The sequence below is a fragment of the Leguminivora glycinivorella genome, chromosome 19 (assembly GCF_023078275.1).
Source record: "Leguminivora glycinivorella isolate SPB_JAAS2020 chromosome 19, LegGlyc_1.1, whole genome shotgun sequence".
NCBI lineage: Eukaryota > Metazoa > Arthropoda > Insecta > Lepidoptera > Tortricidae > Leguminivora > Leguminivora glycinivorella.
The window spans coordinates 16,920,915-16,943,912 of NC_062989.1; the positions used below are offsets into that span (position 1 = coordinate 16,920,915).

General features: G+C 39.2%; 1 protein-coding gene across 1 annotated transcript in view; it reads left to right on the forward strand.

Annotated features, from left to right (window-relative positions):
• Positions 1-22,020, forward strand: part of LOC125236379 (cell division control protein 45 homolog) — a 32,281-nt gene extending 10,261 nt beyond the window's left edge. The window contains exons 4-11 of the mRNA XM_048143162.1: positions 3,889-4,020; positions 4,734-4,907; positions 6,420-6,577; positions 17,763-17,897; positions 18,401-18,467; positions 19,138-19,332; positions 20,103-20,266; positions 21,022-22,020. Of these exons, the coding sequence (XP_047999119.1) occupies positions 3,889-4,020; positions 4,734-4,907; positions 6,420-6,577; positions 17,763-17,897; positions 18,401-18,467; positions 19,138-19,332; positions 20,103-20,266; positions 21,022-21,169 (1,173 nt within the window). The 3' untranslated portion in view covers positions 21,170-22,020. The remainder of the gene's footprint in view (positions 1-3,888; positions 4,021-4,733; positions 4,908-6,419; positions 6,578-17,762; positions 17,898-18,400; positions 18,468-19,137; positions 19,333-20,102; positions 20,267-21,021) is intronic.
• Positions 22,021-22,998: the final 978 nt, after the last annotated feature.

Sequence of the window (22,998 nt, forward strand, 5' to 3'; positions counted from 1 at the left end):
GAACTAGATGAGGTCCAAGGTCTCATGACGGGGTCAGGAGGTGGCCAACAGAACTGCTATTCTCCTCATCATAACCCCATCATGTTCGGGCTCATTAGATTTGGGCTGACGAGCACCATCGAACTAGATGAGGTCCAAGGTCTCATGATGGAGTCAGGAGGTGGTCAACAGAACTGCTATTCTCCTCATCATAACCCCATCATGTTTGGGCTCATTAGATTTGGGCTGACGAGCACCATCGAACTAGATGAGGTCCAGGGTCTCATGATGGAGTCAGGAGGTGGCCAACAGAACTGCTATTCTCCTCATCATAACCCCATCATGTTCGGGCTCATTAGATTTGGGCTGACGAGCACCATCGAACTAGACGAGGTCCAAGTTCTCATGATGGAGTCAGGAGGTGGTCAACAGAACTGCTATTCTCCTCATCATAACCCCATCATGTTTGGACTCATTATAAATATGTGGAAGGTCGTTAATAATAATAAATGTTTTATTAGGGTACCCCTACATGTAAAGAGGGGACAGATATATTTTTTTTATCTACTACTTTTTTTTTATCTGTATTCATATACATTCAATAATTTTTTTTTTTAATCGGTCCAGTAACAAAGGAGATATCGAGGAACAAAGATAAAAAAATAAAAAAAATAAATAAACATACAGACGAATTGAGAACCTCGCCTCAAATCTCTCAGATTTGAGGCGACGGTTAAAAAGTAACACATCATGAGCAGTTCCAATGCACCAAATGTCACTGTTCTGGACGTAAGTGCATGCTGTTCTTATAAAAATATGAAAGTCACTATAACTGTGATAATTTCCGAAAATATTAATATTATCAAAAAACGATCTTAGTAAACCCTTAGACTTATATTGACCGGGATATAGACCGTGATTACCTTTTGATTTTTGTCGAGCTCCCGATATTTCGACGCAGTTGCATGCATCATGATCACGGAAAACTGACGAAGGCGGGTGGATGTTAAAGTTGTATAGACAGCGCGCGATCTACCCTCCTTCGCGCGCGTTTGCTGCGTTCACTTTCAGCGTTACCACTGGTCGCGTTCACACTCGATGGTCTGTCTAAACACACTACACTCACAGTGTCACTACGTTTGTTCAATTCTGACTTCACCGGCCAAAGAAGCCATTCAGAGAAGCCATTGAGATTCACAAATATAAAAATTTCAATCGTGAGGATGGCTTCAAACTATCTAATGTATGGAATCCAGTGATTTGTTTGTGTAAAAAACCGGTGAAGTCAGAATTGAACAAACGTAGTGACACTGTGAGTGTAGTGTGTTTGGACAGACCATCGAGTGTGAACGCGACCAGTGGTAACGCTGAAAGTGAACGCAGCCGACGCGCGCGAAGGAGGGTAGATCGCGCGCTGTCTATACAACTTTAACATCCACCCGCCTTCGTCAGTTTTCCGTGATCATGATGCATGCAACTGCGTCGAAATATCGGGAGCTCGACAAAAATCAAAAAGGTAATCACGGTCTATATCCCGGTCAATATAAGTCTAATGAAAATAACCGTGAATCATTCAAAATAGAATAGAATAGAATAGAAATCGTTTATTCGTGGTAAATTACAATAGGTATTAAAAATACAAACATTTAATTATTAAAACATAATATAAAAATTATCGTTTACCACGAAATGGTCCCGCCTCAGCATAATGCTAACCATACAGTCAGCGCTGGTCTTCCGGCGACACCATTTGTGGGCCACGGACGCAAACGTGCAACACGGCCTCAATATAACTTGAACGCGCCCATTTGTCATTCTTGGGTCGACGCCATCTTGTTGCGCCTGCGCGCTGCACGATGGGTTAGGTGTCATGATGACATTCATATGACATTTGAGAACTGAGAAAACGAAAACCATGTTAAAACTCTTAGTAAACCCTTATTCATTTTTAAATACCTATCCAAAAATATATCACACGTTGGGGTTGGAATGAAAAAAAAATCAGCCCCCACTTTACATGTAGGGGGGGGTACCCTAATAAAACATTTTTTCCATTTTTTATTTTTGCACTTTGTTGACGTGATTGATATACATATTGTTACTAAATTTCAGCTTTTTAGTGCTTACGGCTACTGAGATTATCCGCGGACGGACGGACGGACGGACGGACGGACGGACGGACGGATGGACAGACAGACATGGCGAAACTATAAGAGTTCCTAGTTGACTACGGAACCCTAAAAAACAGAAATCACTATTAAACTATTCTCTAATTTCAAGTTCCTAACTAAAATTTTCCTAATAAAAAAAAAAAAATTGATCCCGCTACAAACTTTCACCCCCTTTTTCCCTCTACTAGGGGTGTAAATTTTCATAATCGATTCTTATCTCTTCGAAATTTTGTTAATGCAATCTATACAAATTTCGACTTTCTAGCTTTCGTAGTTTCGGCTCAGCGGTGTTGGTTGTTGAATCAATCAATTAGGAAACCTGAATTTATATATGTACATGTAGACTAATACTATACTTTTACTACATTCATATACCTTATTTACTACTACCATACCATGAATATGAAATTAAATAAAGAGTCCCCATATAAAATTGAAAATTATGTTATTAGCAATTTAATTCAAAACTATCAAGATTATTCGTGTCTGCGTTGAAACGCGCGTTGAGTTGCCGGTGCTCGCGTACCGAGCGCCAACGCCATCTATCGATGGCCGTTTCGTGAAATTGATGAGCGCTCTAAGGAATAAGGGGTCTTAACTGTAACTGGCACTTCTGTAACTTCAATGACATGTGCAGTTTTCCCGCCGAACCTTTACGACATTTACAACAAACAATTGTTGACATGACAGACAGTTTTATTGTGACATGTGATAATGCACATGATGATTTTTTTTAGACGAAATTATAATTAATTTTTTTGTTACGAAAATGAAATCAAAAAAGTTACATGAAAAGATTTCTTAATTTATATTTAAAGTTAATTATTTTAATGTGAAGTATCATGTGTTAAAATATCTGCAACTAATAAATTAGGACCTTATATAAAATACCATGAAATTATCCAACTATAGTCAGCAAAAAATAAATAAAACTATCGAATTTTTTACAAATAAGCATACATAACATATTTTTCTAACAATTTCTTATATTTTTTTGGACTGTTCTGACATTCTGACAAGACCACTTACCTATATACCTTGACTTGTTTATGAGATTATAATTGGAATTCAGCTAGTTATTTATTAATTACTTGTTGTTTTCATCATGTATCTCTATGCCAAATAAATATTTTCTTTCTTTCTAGTTGTGTACAGATGAACATACCACTTTTATCATATGCTTCTTTAAGAAGTTTTATTTATGATATGTAATGTTGTCTTCGGTTACCGCGATAGTTACTCATGAAATAAAACTATGTAAACGGATTAGATCGCGTATAATGAATTTACAATTCATCCCAACGTTTCGAACTCTTTACAGCATTTGTGGTCAACGGGTGACTGAGGAAAAATTACAATGTGCAAAAGCTACCCACATACAAGAAATATTAACGCGTCCAACCACCAATCCATTATACGCGATTTAATCCGTTTCCATAGTTTTATTTTATGATGTGTATTTAAATATTAAATCACACTCACTGGCCATAGCGTCTATTTCAGACGATTTATGGTGCAATGTCCGAGAGACATCGCTTTTGATGACTGAAGAGACCTATGCGAGAGCGACATATTTTGCCGCATAGCTGACAAGGGAAGCTTGCGACGTTTCGCTATGGTGTTTTCTTTCCCTTTTGTCAGCAAGTGCCGCAAACCAGGTCTCATCGACTAAAAATACTAAATAAGCTTACTGACTTAAATAAGCTTACTGAATATTAAATAAGCTTGTATATTTTAGGAAGAGGAAGCGGAGGGCGGGCGCGAAGGCCTGGAGGCGCTGGTGGAGCGCCGGCGGGCGCGCCGCGCCTGGGAGGAGCGCCGAGACACGCTCATGTTCAACTACACACAGTTCTCATACTACGGCAAACCTGTGAGTACCGGCCTTGTATCCGCTTTTTTTATACCATCTCTGTGGCTAATAGGTATACGGCCCGCCTGATGGAAAGCGGTCACCGTAACCTATGGACGCCTGCAACTCAAGGGGTGTCACATGCGCTTTGCCGACCCATTAGAAACATTCTTTCTGCCATCGCCATACGCGACTAACGCGACAACATATCCATAACTAATAAAGTAAAGTAGTTTATTTTTCATGTAGGCATATTACAGTGCACTTAGAAACGTCAAATTAAGAGCTACAAACCGGCTCTAACCCGGCAGGACACATAATTATGTATTTTAATCATTCCATCCTATAACTAACATCTTAGAAATTTTAGAAAATATAAACATAATTTAAGTCAATAATATATATAAATAACTTTATTTATAGATATTTGAATAAGAGATTGCTAAGTGCAGGACTGTGCGATTCCCCCAGAAATTTCCTACCCCGCATAGTTAAACTGTGGTATAAACTGTCGCCTGCTGCATTTCCGGAGTGATATGACCTTGAAACGTTCAAGAGAAGATCCTTCTTAAAGGCCGGCAAAGCACCTCCAACACTTCTGGTGTTCTGGGGTGTCCACGGGCGGTAGTGACCGCTTACCATCATCGTCTGCTCGTATCGCAAGAAAAAAACAAATCGGTTTGAAATAATTTTTAAAATCACATATTTATCTTAACGTTTGTTCATTGTTATAGAGTGCGCTGGTAGCCCTAGATCTGTCATGGCTGGTGTCTCGCCTCGGGCCTCGGGAGGCGTGGGCCGGGGCGGTCGCCAGCGCGGCGCACGAGGCGTGGGGCGCGCGCGGCGCGGCCGCCTGTCTGCTGGACGCAGCGCTACTCACCCGAGTCAGGAGCCATAGCAGCGACAATGTGAGATACTTATATTACATACTTCGTGAAACCTCAACACAGGCTGAGTATCAGGTAGTAGGTCCGTAGCCTCTTATTCAGCTCTGCTCTTTTTCATTTTACCTTAATAGTGATGATTGGCTCAGTTTTTATCTAAATTCTATAGGTATAGTTAATTTTTCACAATAATTTAAAATGTCACGCCATTACCGTTAAAAGGTCACGTACACTTGAATTGTATATGTATAGTTATTTGCACCAGAGCATATAGGATCAAGTCAGGCACGAAAGAACATGTTATGCAGTGATTGCAAATTTTTCAATACCTATACAAGTATAGCACAGAATTCCCCAATAGTTTGTACATTTGGATCACGTCTCCGATTTTGATAAAAATTGGTAGGCTGATGGATTGGTAGGATGAGTCCATGATGCTGAACAAGATGTATAGAAGATAGAAGACCGAAAATGTATAGAAATCTGGTAACAAAAAAGGAAGGTTTCATACAAACTGCCTAGGACATTTTGGGAAACCTAGTGGATCTTGCTCAGCATCATGGACTAATCGGCCTAACTATTTTTATCAAAATCGGAGACCTGATCCAAATGTACAAACTTTTCGGGAATTGCTCAGCAAGAAATCTTTCAACTGAAATTAACACTGGAAATTAAGTATTGGTCAAAAGTTTGCCGGGCATTTATTTGTGTGATGAGCACAAATATTTGCTCCTGAGCCATGGATGTTTTCTATGTATATAAGTTATGTATTTATCTATACAGGGTGTATTTAGATAGCGGGTCAGTGAGGGCAGCTACCAAATACAGGGTGCGAGAAAAAGGTCATTTTTCACAAACTTTTTTTTGTCGTCAGTCAATCCCATTCCTATCAAGGATCAAAAGCTTCTATGGGACCAAATAAAATTCCGGATAGAAAATTCACAAATCGAGAAAATCTTTTCCCATACAATTTGTACGAATTTTTTTTTTCACATTAAATTTTAAACCCTGTATGTTTTTTCCAAAATCTGTAAACGCCAATTTTCATAAATTAAAGATCGAAGGAAGGTCTCGCGTGGGTTTGTTCCAGGTTCATCGTATTCCTTTTTCGTCGTATTCCAGTTTCGTCGGATTCCTGATTCGTCGTATTACTGTTTCGTCGGAATTATAAATATAATTACTATAATTACACTTTATACATGGTTAAAACCCCGTTTCTAAGTATATACCTATATAATTTACTTATATATTAATAGATTATTCCGACGAAACACCAATACGACGAATCAAGAATCCGACGAAACTGGAATACGACGAAAAAGGAATACGACGAACCTGGAACAAACCGCTAGGTGCCGCCCAACATTATTTATTGTAAAATCGTTATAGGTAAATATCTATATGTGCATAATCATATGTGGCATTCTATAGTTAGAATGTCCCTGTATAAACACAGAACATAAGGGCCCTTCATGTACCTACCTTTACAAGATTAAAAATAGTTTTTTTTTAAACAATTGTTTTTTTTATTTTCAGTCAGTGGAGCTAGTGTTGGAGAAAGACGCCCCTCTGCCGCTGTACCGCTGGTGGTCTCTGGAAAGCGCGCTGAAACACTCCCCCTCTATAGGACCGTTCCTCAAACTACATTCCCTCGCTGGCGTGTCAAGATTACGGCAGCTGTTAGCTGACATGGGGTAAATAATTATACTTTTTACAAGCTTTTATTCAACTTGCCTTGTTAGTATGTAATGGCGCAATTTCATTAGTCGGTAACTCGTTCGGTATACATACAGCATACGGGGAGTCCCCGCAGGCGAGATAACAACCAATGAAAGTGGTGCAATTTAATTGGTCGTTAACTCGTTCCGTATGCAGCATACGGGGGGAGGGGGTGGGGGTTTATTTGATTAGTAATGAAGTAGGATTATGGATAAGAGAGCCTACTGTGTCCGTAGCCGAATGCACAAACGCTCACGATGATATCCCTTTCGTAGCTATCTATCTATAGCGATAGCTCTTGCGTATTGGCGCGACAAAGCCAGACTACATTAATGCGGCGTTTCGCATCGCAGAAATGCCATTCGGCTACGGGGCCTGGGGTCCGCTTTGGCAACTAATTTTAAGATTTGGCCTAACTGGAAATGGCAACCCCGGCTGTCAAACGATAAGCAGCTGATTTTGCTAGGTCCCTTTAAAATAATTATTTTTTAAGGATATTTTGTGTAATAATTACTATTTTAAGTGTAAACTAAGTAGATTTAACATTAAGTTTTGTATAAATATAATAAGTGAAGTGTTTTAGTGACGTTTACCAGTGTCTTTGATGTATCAGGTTTGTAGCCGTTATAGGTTATAAATTTGAAATATCTGTTCGCCTTTGTACACTTTCTAGGTCGTATTGTCACTAGTTATTGTTAATTGTGTTTTTCAATTCAGTGTTAACGTGTGTACAAGGCTAGAACAAGTGTAGACATAGTTAAGCGTCATTATTTCATGTAAGTACCTACCTGCAACCGCTGAGCTTGAGTAAGCAATTTCTTGCTTTGTTTTAGTGTTTAGTACATTAAAAACCCATCTACAATGCAAACACGCAGAGCAGCTGCAGCAGCCGCAGCAGCGGCTCTCCAGCAGGAGCCTGAAAAGTGTGATAAGCTCCAACTTACCTTGCTGGAATTAAAACAATCCAAGGAATTTAGTGCTCAATTGCTCAGTGAAAGAGAAGACAGTGAGAAAGAGCTATTATTAGTAATTGATAGGAACGATAAGTTGAAAAAGGAACTGTGTTCATTAGAGAGTGATTACAATAATGTAAATTCAGAGCGGGCCCGGCTTCAGGAGACGGTTGACAGGTTTATGGAGTGCAATGCTGCATATGAACAGGCCCTGAAAGACATCGACTCATTGGAGAGAGCACTGCACGACGCCCACGAACAAATCTACAAGCTACGGGAGGCCCAAAACCAAGCAGCTGCGGCACACACTCAGACCTTGTTCGAGGAACTGGTCCGGCCTGACTCCCAGTTGGTTACCGCAGCAATTGAAATCCCTTTGGTCACTACAGATTTAGCCAATGATACCACCACACCAAGGTTAGTAAATTGCAGCGGAAACAAACTAAAGAAATATATTAAATTGAATAAAGTCATTAGAAAAAAAGAAAAACTGTCAAAAATAAATAAATTGTTTTTAAAAAATTAAAATATTGTAAAGTTAATATAGGCTTAGTGGATAAGTTGGATTTGTATTCTGCTCAGTTAGAAAATAGTAAATTACAGTATGAAACTGACACACAGGCGTTAAAATCAAAAATTCAGACTTTGGAGGATTCAATAAAATCTTTGGAAGGCATAAATGAAAGTTCAAAAAAAGTTATTAATGAATATTCTTTGGCTATGGATGACTTAATATCCCAGATAAAGCATAATTCAGACCGCTTTGAGTCGTTGACCAATGCCCAGTCATGTGCATGTAAGCAGGTGACCGGGGATTTGTCAACCAGCACACTCTACCCAAGCCTGTATGACAGTTTACAACAACAGCATATAAGTGGTAGTAGCTCTTTCGACACTTCTCTAAAATGTATACCTAAGCCTAATGTTATTATGTACTGTGATGAAATTGGAAGCGATATGAGCTCATTTCTAAACTTTTACTTAAAGGGACTTAGTACAATCAACCATTGTTTGCCTCATAGTAGTTTTGAAAATATTTTAAAACAAATTTTAAATGACAGTGATATTCATTCTCAGACGACACTGCTTATCTTTATGGGAAATAGGGGCAATGTGAACAAAAATAATTTGGTCAAATACTTTGAACAGTTAAACTCAATGGCAGTGCATAAAATTATTTTTTTCACATTCCCCTACTGTTCCCAAATGTCAGAGGCAGAAAATAACACTAGACATAAGTTAAATATAGCTTTATATAATCTTTGTACATATAGTAGTAAGGTTAGCATAATTGACACTAACAAATTTGTTAGTAAATACCATATGCCTATGGTATTTTTGACTAAAGGTAATTGTTACCTTTCAAATTATTACAAAAGACAAATAGCATTATCGCTATCCTATTTACTTGACATTTCTGCCAAAAATTTGGCAGACAATTCTGCTCCTATTGAGCAGCAAAGTATGAACTTGGAATTGGTTCCAGTCATAACCAATGATTTAAACTAGCTTTTAAGACAAAAGATTCTGTCTCTGGCAATCTAGACTTAAGTAAATATAAGGAAAAAAACTGTAAGCAAGGGAAGTATATCCACCTGGTGCATCAAAATATTCAATGTATTAGAGGTAAAGATTTACAAATTGAACTTTTTATGAAGGATTTTTATATAGATATTTTATGTATTACTGAACACTGGTTAAAAAATAATGAATTAATGCCTCAATTTATTAATCACCAGGTAGGAAGTTCGTTCACCAGGCATAGTTCCATACATGGTGGGTCGTTAATTATAATAAATAATCAGTTAAAATTTAAGGAACGCAAGGATATTGTGTCCATGTCTGTTGAACGGACTATAGAACTAAGTGCAGTAGAATTGGAGCAATTTATTGTTGTGTGCGTGTATAGGCCGCCATTAAGTAATTTTGAATTATTTGAAAGCATAATGGAATCTGTGCTACTGAAAATATCGCCTTCCAGCAAGAAATTACTTATTTGCGGCGACTTTAATGTAAATATTTTAGAAAATTCGACATTAAGTTGTAGGCTGTTGAATTTTTTCAAATCATGTAATCTGAACCACATTTTTATGGAGCCTACTAGAGTGACTGCTACTAGTGCAACCTGTATAGATAATATTTTCACAGATATTTTTCCTATTACAAAAAATGTAATCAGCAATTTAGAGTCCGACCATTTAGGTCAATTAATGGTATTTGAAGCTGCTAGGAAAAATACCTTGAAAAAACAGTTAACTTTTGTACCAGTAACCTCGGACCGCGTGGAAAGAATGAAACAGAGTTTAGTTCAGGCGCTACCCGTTCTGTCTCCAAACATGAGTCCTAATGATATGTATAATTCATTCTTTCACACATATATGGAAAATTATAATACGATATTTACAACAAAAACGGTCACGGTTAGTGATGCATCAGTTTTTAGTGAGTGGGCAACTGCAGAGTTACATCAACGAAGACGTGCATTGTATGCCTTGTATGAGGAACGGCGGTTTAATACGAGTGATGAATTTAAAGAACATGTCAAACAATTTTCGAAACAGTTTAAATTAGATTGTCATACCGCTAAACGTAATTATTTAAGCAAGAAAATTAAAAGTAGTTCCGATATAATTAAAGCAACGTGGAAAGTAATTAACGTGGAGACTGGTCGATCAAAGCAAAGAACAAATGAACTGAAATTAAAAATTGATGGCAAAATTGTAGATTCCAATTTAGAAGTAGCAACAGAATTTGAAAAGTTCTTCACTGATATACCAGTTTCCACAACTAGGCACTTAAATTCATCACCTGCATCTGCCGTTACATTGTTAGAAGATAATGTGACAGAATGTAGTAGAGACCTTGTATTTGAACATGTTAGTACCTCAGATATAATTAAGGCATTTCAATCAATTAATGTTAAAAAAACTTGTGACCTTTGAGGAGTCTCTGTCCATGGTGTTAAATCTTTAATAGAAATTGTAGCGCCTGACTTGGTAGTTATCTTTAATAACAGTGTTGATTGTGGTGAGTTTCCTGATCTTATGAAACACAGTAAAGTCATTCCATTATTTAAATCTGGTAGCACATCCGACCCCACTAATTTTAGACCGATATCAGTGTTACCGACATTCAGCAAAATTTTTGAAAAGTTAGTGTTATTTCAGCTATTGCAACATTTTAACATCAATAATGCATTTAATTTGACTAATATAATCAGTGATCTACTAAAATTTAGTGTGTGAATTGACGGCGAAATAAGCAAATCACTCTAGTCGATGCGCAAGCGGTCGGTGCAAGTTGTCAAGGTCGCCCGGTGTTGCGGTCATTCACCTAACAAGATAAGCGGTCGCGCGGAGCAGCGATCAGCTGAGCATAATTTTAGCAAAACCACAGAGTTATAAATACAAATATGAATTGCGCGGCCTGTTTTGAGCCTGTAAATCGGGAGGAGCTGCTCACTTGCATGGGTTGTAAGTGCGCGTATCATTACGCTTGCCTAAATATACCATATGAATATTTTAAAAATAAATTACAAAAAGTGAACACTTGGGTATGTACGGCTTGCAATAACGTCACCAGACGACCAAAGGGAGATCGAACCCCAGTACATAGGCTTTACGAAAATTCGCCGCCCGGGGGCAGTGATGCGGATATGTCGATATGCGATGAGCCGCAGCACGAACACTACACGATCGACGGCAGCACTTCCAGTTCGGTTGATCAGGACGTTTCTAAAAATATCACAGCTGGGACCGAATTCAACATGGATATGATGTCAAGGCTACTGGACACTAAATTCGCTGGAGTCAAACAGGACCTGGCGAGGATAGACTCAAATTTAGGCACGATGAAACAGGAAATTTTCAAGGAAATGAGAAGTGAGTTCGAGCACGCTATTAGTCGGATAAAGGCAGAATTCACAAGGACCACCGACTTCTTGGACGAACAAATTAAAGATGTGCAGACCGAGCTATCCAAAGTAAACAAAAAGGTCACCGACCTAGAGACAGAAAATGTACGTCTAAATGCGGAACTATCAGCGTTAAAACATAAATCTAGTACCGCACCTCAAATATCACGATTGCAAGATACAATTGAACGAATGCACTCTGAACAAAACGAACGGGACCAAGCGCTCCTACTTAACGACATTGAAATTTCTGGAGTTCCCGAGCTTCAAGGCGAGTCGACGCTACACATCGTAAAAACGTTGTCGCAGAAATTGGGCGTGACGCTAGATGAGCGTGATGTAGTCAGCGCATACAGAGCGGGGCCGCCAAAAAAAACGGCCGGCAACGTAGAAATCGATGGCGAATCGTCGGTAGTGCAACGCCCACGCCCCCTGGCCGTGCGCCTCTCTAGGCGCCTGCTGCGTGATGAGATCTTACGAAAGGCGCGGGTACGTCGTGGTCTCGACACCAGTGACATCGGTTTGGCAACTCATAGCCCCCGAAGAGTATACGTCAACGAGAGACTAACGCAAGTTAACCGTACGCTTTTCTGGAAAGCTCGGCAAGCGGGAGCTTCGGCCGGCTGGAGGTTCGTGTGGACGAGAGACGGGCACATATATGCAAAGAGGAACGACAGCAAAGACAGCAAAACGCTACGTGTGTCCTCAGAAAAAGATGTAGTACGTATTTTTGGTGTGGATCCTACAGACTGTAATAAATGAGGGATATAATTCGTTTGAAATAATTAATGCTTATACTATAGATTATTTGCCACAGCATAGTATATTGAACATAATATGTCAGACGAAATGTATACTGAAGATTAGACTTATATATATTCTCACTGCTGTATATTTTATTTTATTATATTTTATTGAAAAGAATGAGTATATTGTTTGCGGTACATTACATTGTTTTGCTGAGTATAAATCAGTGTCTAATTTAGCACACAGGAATAATTATATCAGTGATTACATCTGTTCAGGGTACATTGCATTGTGTATATTACATGAAAAAAAATACAACTTAATATTGATGTCATTGCACTACAGAACTTGCCAGGAAAGTGTTGATGTGGGTGTACAAACTACAGAAAAACATTTTCTTATATGTATCTTTATTTGCCAACGGTATTCCTGTCCATCAAATCATTTCACTCAACATAAATTTGTATATGACACAGACATATTAATATTACACACAAGTGTCAAATTTGATAATTTAATTGACAGACTGCACTTTGGAAGTCAGCACATAGGCATTACTCATCACTACCGCATAGTACACAGTTATAAGTTATTTTATAAATATGAATAAAAAGAGTAAAAAAGCAATTAATTTGATTCTAGGTTTACTAAACGTGCGATCTTTAAACACAGGCCGTGATGAGCTTGCCGCAGCATTAGACCGATATAAGCCAGACATTTTAGCATTGAACGAAACGTGGTTACGTAGCGGCGAGGAAAAAAGTATACCTAAAATGCCGGGTTATATCCTAAAAAGCAACCCACGACAGTCGACAGCCAGGGGAGGGGGTGTAGGGTTCTACGTTCGTAAGAATCTCCGTGCACTAATAAAACAGCATCCGCCCTCCTCCCTAGAGCAAATGTGGTTAGAGCTGCAGATACGCGGAGTGGGGCGCTTCGCGGTCGGCACCGCGTATAGGCCTGAATCAGTGTCAGTGGACAGCGCTTTAGACTCTCTCAATGAAACCTTAGACGCATTTGCAGCATATAAGGGCATATTCCTATTGACTGATTTTAATGTTGATGTTCAATTTTGGGACAGACCTAATGCCAAAAAATTATCTACATTTCTATCGCAGAGAAGTATGGAACAAATCGTTAGTGAACCTACTAGAGTCGCAAAAAATTGCTCTTCTATAATAGATCTCTTTATAACAGACAGTCCCGCTATCTGTAAAACAATAAATGTGCATCATAATCCTACTCTAAGCGATCATGCTATGATAATCGCAGAATTAATTTATGTTAAACCCAAACCAGTCAAACAATATATCTATAAAAGATCTTTGGATGGTATAGATATAGATAATTTTCGTGCAGATCTTAGACAGATACCTTGGAGCCAAATAAAGGACACAACAGACCTAGAAAGTAAAGTAAGTCGATTCAATTGTTTTTTATCTGACCTATTTGACAAGCATGCACCAATGCGTCGATTGCAAATAACGGATAGGCCGCAACCATGGATCACAGAAAATATTAAGACCATGATGGGCCTTCGCGATGCTGCTTTAAAGAGAGCTCAAAGAACAAATAATGAGGTACATAGAAAATATTATAAAGATCTTCGTAATTATACTACTGGGGCATTGGAACGGGAAAAGACTGCTTACTTCAATTTTTACGTCAATAAAAACCAATCACGTCCAAAACAGATGTGGCAGCACTTAAAAAACTCATCGAGTATAGGAGATACGGATAGACACACTATACCTGAACATCTATGTAAACCAGATGAAATAAACAACTTTTTTTTGACGCTGCCAGGGAGCTCTAGTACAGATAAAGAAATGCAAAAAATATTTGAAGGTCAGAAGCCGACTAATAATGTCTTCGACATTAAGTGCTGTTCAGATAGCGACGTCCGTAAAATAATTGACTCAATAAAAACAAGTGCAAGTGGTTACGATAATATCAACATTGATATGATTCGACTTACGCTGGATGTGACACTGCCGATAATAACCCACTTAATTAATACCTCAATTTCTTCTAAAATTTTTCCCGAGGCTTGGAAATTGGCGAAGGTGAAGCCAATACCTAAGTCCAGCAAAACTGAGCAGTACAAAGATCTGCGCGCGATTAGCATTCTCCCGGTACTGTCTAAAATAATTGAAAAAATTGTCAGTCAGCAACTGTCTATGTACTTAGAAAATAATAATGTACTACCTAGCATACAGTCCGGTTTTCGTAGTAAGCACGGAACGGCGACTGCCTTGGCTAACGTGACAGATGACATTATCGCGGCATCAGACAGAGGAAAAGGAACTATCCTCGTTTTGCTGGACTTCTCACGTGCTTTTGATTGCCTTAACCCAATACTGCTGCTATCAAAAATGGCATACTACGGTGTTTCCGCACAGACGTGTCAGTGGTTTGAGTCATTTCTGACAAATCGCAAGCAGTACGTGGAAATACCGAATAATAAGGGTGAGTTGTCGCACTCATCTACACAAGTGATCAGTCGTGGCACTCCTCAGGGGTCTATTTTAAGTCCTCTGCTGTTTATTCTGTACACCTCAGACCTTGTAAAAAATTTAAAGCACTGTGAAGCACATTTATATGCAGATGACACCCAAATATATTATTCATTTGCACCAGGTGAACTTAGTTCAGCAGTGAGTAAAATTAACGAAGACCTAAATATAGTGGCGGATTGGGCAATCAAGAATAACCTGGTTTTAAACCCGTCTAAATCCCAGTTCGTAGTAATGGGCACTAAATATCAGCGCTTAAAAATCAAAACACAAAAACCAAGAGTCTGCATTAATAAGGAGATAGTCACTGAAGCAGAACACGCGAAAAATCTAGGACTAATCATTGATGGAGAATTGCGTTATATAGAACATGTAAATATAAATATTCGGAATGCATTCTACAGACTTAAGGTGCTATACAATATCCGCAAATATCTATCGGTTAAAGCCAGGGAAATTCTAGTAGAGTCACTAGTTCTCTCACTGTTCAACTATGCCGACATTGTTTATGGACCGAGACTACTAGCTATAACAAAGAAGGCCATACAGCGGGTGCAGAACGCATGTGCTCGATTCTGCTATACAGTTCCATGCAGATCACACATCACTCCATTTCTTAACAAATACAATGTTCTGAACATGGAAAATCGAAGACGACTGCATTTGGCTTGCGCCGTTCGGAAAGTGTTAGACCTTGAAAAACCTCGTTATCTGTTTGATAAACTGAAATGGGTAAAAGATACGCGCTTAAGGTCGCTCAGAAAATGCACGAAACTATTAACCCCACTTCACAAAACTGCAGCTTTCAGAGGGAGTTTTAAATTTGCCGCCAGTAAGGTCTGGAATGACCTTCCACCCCCATTGCGAGAACCGTCAGCATTTTTAAAATACAAACAATTAGTTCGAACACATTTCTTAAATATCCAAAGTAAATTGTAAACTCCAATTATTATTTAATTATTTATTTATCTATTAATTTACTCATTGGTACCTTTTTCCGTCTTATTTATCTATTTATATATTTATCTTCTCTATGTAATGTCAAGACACAATTAAGTACGCTATTACACACACATTACACCACATACACTACACATACAAACACCACGTACCCCAAAAAGCACAGAAAACCCTACTTTACACATGTTAGCAACGACCGTCCCCACCCCGTCCGGGACCAGTCTGAAAACCAGCGCAGAGCCATTGGCGCTGCACACGCTGAGACTGGGACCCTTTGCCTCATCAAATATACTTGTATAGGTTAACAATAGTTCTTACGTTAAGTTAATAAGTTTAAGTTTGTTTTGTTTTGTTTTGTTTGTTATCTTACTTTGTTTGTTATTCTTTCCTTTAAACTGTATAATGTAATGTTTTGTATACTTAGTATTAAGATGTGGCAATAAAGATTATTTTATTTTTATTTATTTATAATTTAATGCACAATAAACAATTTGGTTTTACACGGGGTCGCTCAACAACCGACGCTGGTGTTGAGCTAATCAAACAGATTTTCGATGCCTGGGAGGAGTCACAGGATGCCTTGGGTATCTTCTGTGATTTATCTAAGGCTTTCGATTGCGTCTGTCATGAAACACTGATCAGGAAATTGCACTACTATGGAGTGAGAGGATCGGCACTGAATTTAGTCAAATCTTACTTACACGATAGAATACAAAGGGTCGACGTGAATGGACAGCGCTCACCGGGGTCACTAGTCTCTATGGGTGTACCGCAGGGATCAATATTGGGGCCTTTCCTGTTCCTTATCTACATTAATGACCTGCCATATCTTGTAAAGACCCACCATGATATAGTATTGTTTGCAGATGATACTTCCCTTATTTTCAAAGTCAAACGTCAGCAACAAACTTGTGAAAATGTAAACAATGCTATTTCCGAAGTAGTTAATTGGTTTAGTGTTAATAACTTATTGTTAAATGAGAAAAAGACTAAATGTATTAAGTTTGTAACGAGTAATGCTAAAAATGAACAAGCAAGTGTCGTTGTGAAGGATGAGGAATTGGAACTGGTAGATAGTACAGTTTTTCTTGGCATAACTTTAGATTCTAAACTTCAGTGGGGTTCCCATATTGCTACCCTCTCGAATAGACTGAGCTCTGCAGCATTTGCAGTGAGCAAGATCCGTCAGTTAACAGACGTGGAAACAGCTCGATTAGTTTATTTTAGTTACTTTCACAGCATTATGTCATATGGTATTTTACTATGGGGCAGTGCTTCAGAGATAAATACCATATTTGTTCTGCAGAAGAGGGCTATTCGAGCAATATACAAAATGAACCATAGAGACTCACTTAGAGATAAGTTTAAGGACATTAATATAATGACAGTGCATTGTCAATATATTTATGAGAATATTATGTATGTACATAAAAACATTTGTAAATTTAAGAAAAACTGTGATGTACATAATATAAACACTAGAAATAAGCATAAGCTTGCAGTGCCCTTCACTCGGCTCCATAAAATTAAAAAATCATTCATGGGTAATTGTGTAAGATTTTATAACAAACTTCCTAATGCCATCACTGAACTGTCTTTTAATCGATTTAAACATTATGTAAAGCGTATACTGATCTCTAAAGCCTACTATAGCACACAAGACTACATGAATGATGAAACACTGTGGGATACAAGTATTGCTGAAAACCATTAATTATATAGCTTATTAATGATGATATTGATAATTCAATGTATTTTTACACAATTTTTTGACATTTAGAATTTATTCTAGAAGTTTTTATACTAGTATTTTTTTATACAATTTAGATTGATATCATTTTATTAAATCAATGTAGTTTTAAAACAATATTGTTTATTGCACCAATAAATTGCTCTGATATTTAGAATAAGATGAATATTGTACACTGTTGACAATTTAAAAGTGCTTATTGTAAGCCTATTTGAATAAAGAATATTTTGATTGATTGATTGATTGATAACCCTTTGTTTGGTCAATATAAATAGACGTTAATTGAAAAAATCTAGTTTAATATTATAATTGTAATTGTAGATTCCCGTTACAACAAGCACGGCAAGCATACCGTTCCATGGACGTGGAACTCCGCCGGGGCTTGCTCGAAGCCCTAGAAACAGCGGGCGGCCGTCTAGGGCTTCGTGACGTGTCCAAGACTGCTTATATACTCAGGTATGACATTCTAGATAATTTTCGTTTGATACATTAAGATATAGCATAGGGGTTGATTAATTCTTCGTAAAAAGTCCTGATTTTTCTCCTATTTTTAGATTTTTACATAATTTAATGTATTTTAAGCTAGCTAAAAGCCTTAGTTCTTCACTCCTAATTTTTTTAATAATATATTTATTTGAAAACTGTCGTATTTTTCGGGAGTCTTTTGACTCACAGGATTACATACAACATACATACATACAATCACGCCTGTATCCCATGAAGGGGTAGGCAGAGCACATGAAACTACTCAAGTTTCAGTGCCACTCTTGGCAAATAAGGGGTTGAAAGAAAACGAAACTGTGACATTGCAGTGACAGGTTGCCAGCCTCTCGCCTACGCCACAATTTAACCCATATCCCACAGTCGCCTTCTACGACACCCACGGGAAGAAAGGGGTGGTGAAATTCTTAACCCGTCACTGTAAAATATGTGATGATGATGATGGTGTACATTTGCAGACGTGCGCACGCGCCTCCGCTGTCGGCGCTGGACGCCGTGTACGCGACCGCCGCACTGCTCGAACACGTAAGTCTGTCTCTCTCGCACACTTGTACAACATTAATAGAGCTGACCAAACTTAGTTGACAACGATTTTGATAAAGACTGCACGTAAAGTGACGCCTTAAATAATATTTGTTCCCAACTTCTTAATTGCTAATTTTTTATTTTATTCCTGTAACAATTGTTCTCAACTTAGGTTGGTCTAACTGTACAACATTTACCTCCAGTATTTTTTTTTAAATAGCAAATTTTTTAAAATGCAAGCTAGAAGTGTCTTTCCATAGAAAACTTTATTTTTGCCTTAACAACTGACAAACAATACTGAGTTGTAACAAAAATGTTATATTTACCGTCTCATTTTTTTAACCCCCGACGCAAAAACGACGGAGTGTTATAAGTTTGACGTGTCTGTCTATTTGTTTATGTGTGTGTCTGTTTGTGGCATCGTAGCTCCCGAACGGATGAACCGATTTAGTTTTTTTTTTCTGAAAGCTGAGTTAGTCGAGAGTGTTCTTAGCCATGTTTCATGAAAATCAGTCTACTATGTCGCGGTCGGGGGTTTTTTCAAAATTATAATTTTGTGGTTAGGTTATGTGGCATTAAATATGGCACAAGATGCAAATTCCATAAGGCCGATATGTACTGTGTATACTTAAATGACTTTCAAAAAATATAAAAAAACTTTTCATTTCAGGAAACCATACCCCGTTCCGAAGGCTTCCAACTCGCATTATCCGCCTTAGACTTAGAAAGCGAAAACGAGAGCCTTCGCCTAGGCATACAGTCCGCACAGCGATCACTAGAAGCTGTGGCTAGACTAGTCAACGCTACACTCTCAGCGAGGGCCTTACATTTGGCTGGACCATTCACATATTTCATTGTTCATGAGGTAAGTCTAGGCATTCAGTCCGCACAGTGGTCACTAGAAGCTGTGGCTAGACTAGTCAATGCTACTCTATCAGCGAGGGCCTTACATTTGGCTGGACCGTTCACATATTTCATCGTTCATGAGGTAAGAATCTTTATAGTGTAAAACCTAGTCTCTAGGTCTAAATTATAGTAGTGTATATGAGTTATGTCTAGGCATTCAGTCCGCACAGTTGTCATTAGAAGCTGTGGCTATGTAGCGCTACATTATCATTATCAGCAAGAGCGTTATATTTGGCTGGACCGTTCACACACTTTATCATTCATGACTTTCATGAGGTAAGATCGTTAAATTCTAGGTCTAAATAATAAAAAAGTAGTGTGTATGAAGTTTAGACATACAATCTGTTTCGCATTAAATTTTGTAAAAATAAAAATAATATTTTTTATACTACAATATGTATGGAAAACGTTTTTCTTGATTTGTGGATTTTACTAGCCGGAATTTTTTTGGTCGCATATAAGCTTTTGATCCTCGATAGGAATGGGATTTAGGGATCGATCGGCATCTAAAAAAAGAGTTTGCGGTAAATGATATTTTTCTCGCAACCTGTAGGTATGTTTTTTCTAAAATCTGTAAACATCAATTTTCATAAACTGAAAATCGAAGAAAGGTCTTCTGTCACCATTTCGAGTGGTCTTAGAAGGATCCAGGGGCTGCCCTCACTGACCCGGTATCAATATACACCCCGTATACTGTGAGTCTTTAATGAGTTTGTTTTGGTTTTCCAGGGCACGCCAGAGGCGGCCCGGGTGGCGGGCCCGCTGTGGCTGGGCGTGGCGGCGCGCTGGGCGGCCGACGCGGCGGGCGCGCGCGCGCTCGTGGCCTCCGCGCCGCTGGACAGCCAGCGCTGCATCATGCTGGGGGTGCCTCCCCGGAGACAGGAACCCGCTAAGTAAGTTTATAACTAATTTCGTGCTCGAACTCGATCATAACATCTAGCTAGTGCGTCCCTCCTCACAGCTTTACGCGTCAATTTTTTTAGATAGAAATCCACGAAAATATAAAAAAAAAACATTGTTAAGTGGTATTTAATTGCAAAACCATAACAATTATAAACACTCGAGAACATGAGACATGTTTCCTATCACAAGTAAGTAACGATGTTAATGCTAAATGTGACATACTCTACCCCTATACAAATAGATTAACATGTTTCTTCTATCTAACTAAATATAGTTACGTGAAGTCTACTGTATAGTTACTCTAGGTTAACCCCATAGTGTCAACTCCACATCTCATTAGGCTAATTTAACTTACCACTAACTATTCAGTGAAGGAAAACATTGTTGCGAAGAAATTCAAATTATGTGTAAACCCCCAATCCGCATTGGCCTTCTCATGCGTGAAAGGAGGCCTGTGCTCAGCAGTGGCAAGTTGTGGAAAGTCAATTATTTATTTTATTCACTCGCGGCTCCGCTCGCGTTAGTTCGAAAATTGCGGAATACTCCATACAAACTTCCACCTCCCGTTTTAGGGAAGTGGGGGGTTAGAAAGAGACAAAATGTAGCCAATGTAACTTTCCATCCCTTTAACTATATCCACTTAAAAAATCACGTCAATTCGTCGCTCCGTTTTGCCTTGAAAGACGGACAAACTAACAGACACACACACTTTCCCATTTATAATATTAGTATGGATTTTTCCCAGTTTATTCGGCGCGGCATTTTCACAAGCGGCGGCCAAGAGCGGCGTCTCCGTGTCTCTGGACCACGTGGACTCCTCTGTCGTGACACTGCCCACAGCTCAACGCGCGCAATTCCTTGACGCGCTCACTGCGCTACTCGCCGACACCTGAACCTCGTTAAACGCACGCCTATTAGCTTATCGGCCCAGCCACGACATTGGTCTAAGCGCGACAGCGGTGAGCGGCGGCCATACATTAGAGCGAGACACAGCGATGGGACTTTCCATTCGTACGTATGGCTGCCGCTCACCGCTGTCGCGCTTAGACAAATGTGGCCGGACCGTATCACTCACGGAAAAATATCAGTTTACCTTTACAGCCGGGTCCGCACTCGCGACTCTCGCGAGAAAAATCTCCGCACATCATAGAGGAATAAGTAAGGGAAGAGTTGTAACTCCATGTATATTAAAAAAAAAAATTATATATATTATGAGCCTATTGTGTCCCACTGGGCAAAGACCTCTGAGGTGTAGGTCCACACACACATACGTACTTAGACCACCCACGAAGGATAGGTATGTAGGTTGCATTACAAGGTTATTGGAAATGTACAATGTAGGCCAAGGTTAGCTGATGCAACCTACATACCTATCCTTCGTGGGTGGTCTATGTACGTGTGTGTACCTACACCTCACCTCCCCACTCTTTTCCATTCCTCTCGGTTTTGTGCGACAATTGACCAGTCTCTCAAAAAGGAGTCTAAGTTATCCCGCCATCGCCGACGAGGTCTGCCGGATCCTCGGTTTGACAAGAGGGGCTCCCACTGCGTGGTAGTCTTGGCCCATAAGTCATTCAAACGTGGCCAGCCCAGTACCACTTTAACTTGGCCACTTTCCGAGCTACATCAATTATCTATCAGTAAATGCAAGTTATTTGTTACTACATCTAGCGTTATCCCGTCTACTAGCGTAAATTATCAGTACTGCTACTTGTCAATAGATGTCGCGACGAACATAAAGTCTAATCATTAGACATTAGACGTCGAGCATTATGCTCGATATTTTTTAGCTAATATTATTATTATTTGTCTGTCTTTTCCATATCTCGGGACCATGGGGTCCCGGACCTTTGGGAGGCATGCGTGGGGCCGAAGCCAACAGCACAGAGGCCCTTTTAGACATTTTAATCTAAAGGCAAGGGATACACGTGGCGGATACCATCCCCGAGCGCACAATATGATACAACCGGAGATGGTCCCCGCCAGGTGCAAAGACTATTGCAGTGCAGCACTTTTGTGCTGCGATGGGAGCTAAGGTCATAGGTTATTGTTTTGAAAGTTGGATGAACTGGTTAAAGGGCTATGGGAGGAGACTATCGGACACCTGCCGTGACAATTAGTCTCACAATTGTAAAAGGCAGGCGGTGACTCGCCAACTCATTGAGTGGGCCCTGCAAAACGGCCGCACGCACGGTGCGACAACAGAGCAACACTTGAGAGTGGCTAAAAGGTTGTCGAGAGGTGAGTCTGCGGTAGCTTGGTTCCTGGTGTTCCATTCAGCAGGCCGCCGGCGTTATGACATTTTACACTTCCAACCTGGAGCATAGGTCCCGCTCTTGCGAATCCACTCTGGCCGGCCGGTTAAGGCAAGCGCAGAGGCGAGGGCTAGATGGAAGTGCCCTCTGGAATAGGGGTCCGCGGTGTCGCCACTCACCGTCAGCTCGCGATGATGATTTTATGATTGTGTGAAGTTGTAACTTTTCTGAATGAAATAATTAATAATAAAATAACTACTTGAAAACAACAGCCAATTTAACCTCATTTTTAATATAAGTTTAATGTTAAGTATGTATTTATTAATTAGATAAAGAAAATAAACTGTAAATTAATTAAAATGAAGTTTATTTATAAAAACTAGTATATCTCATTACATAATATCTAAGTATGGTCAATGAATCCTAGGCTACTCTAGAACCCTATCTTATTATTATTATTATTATTT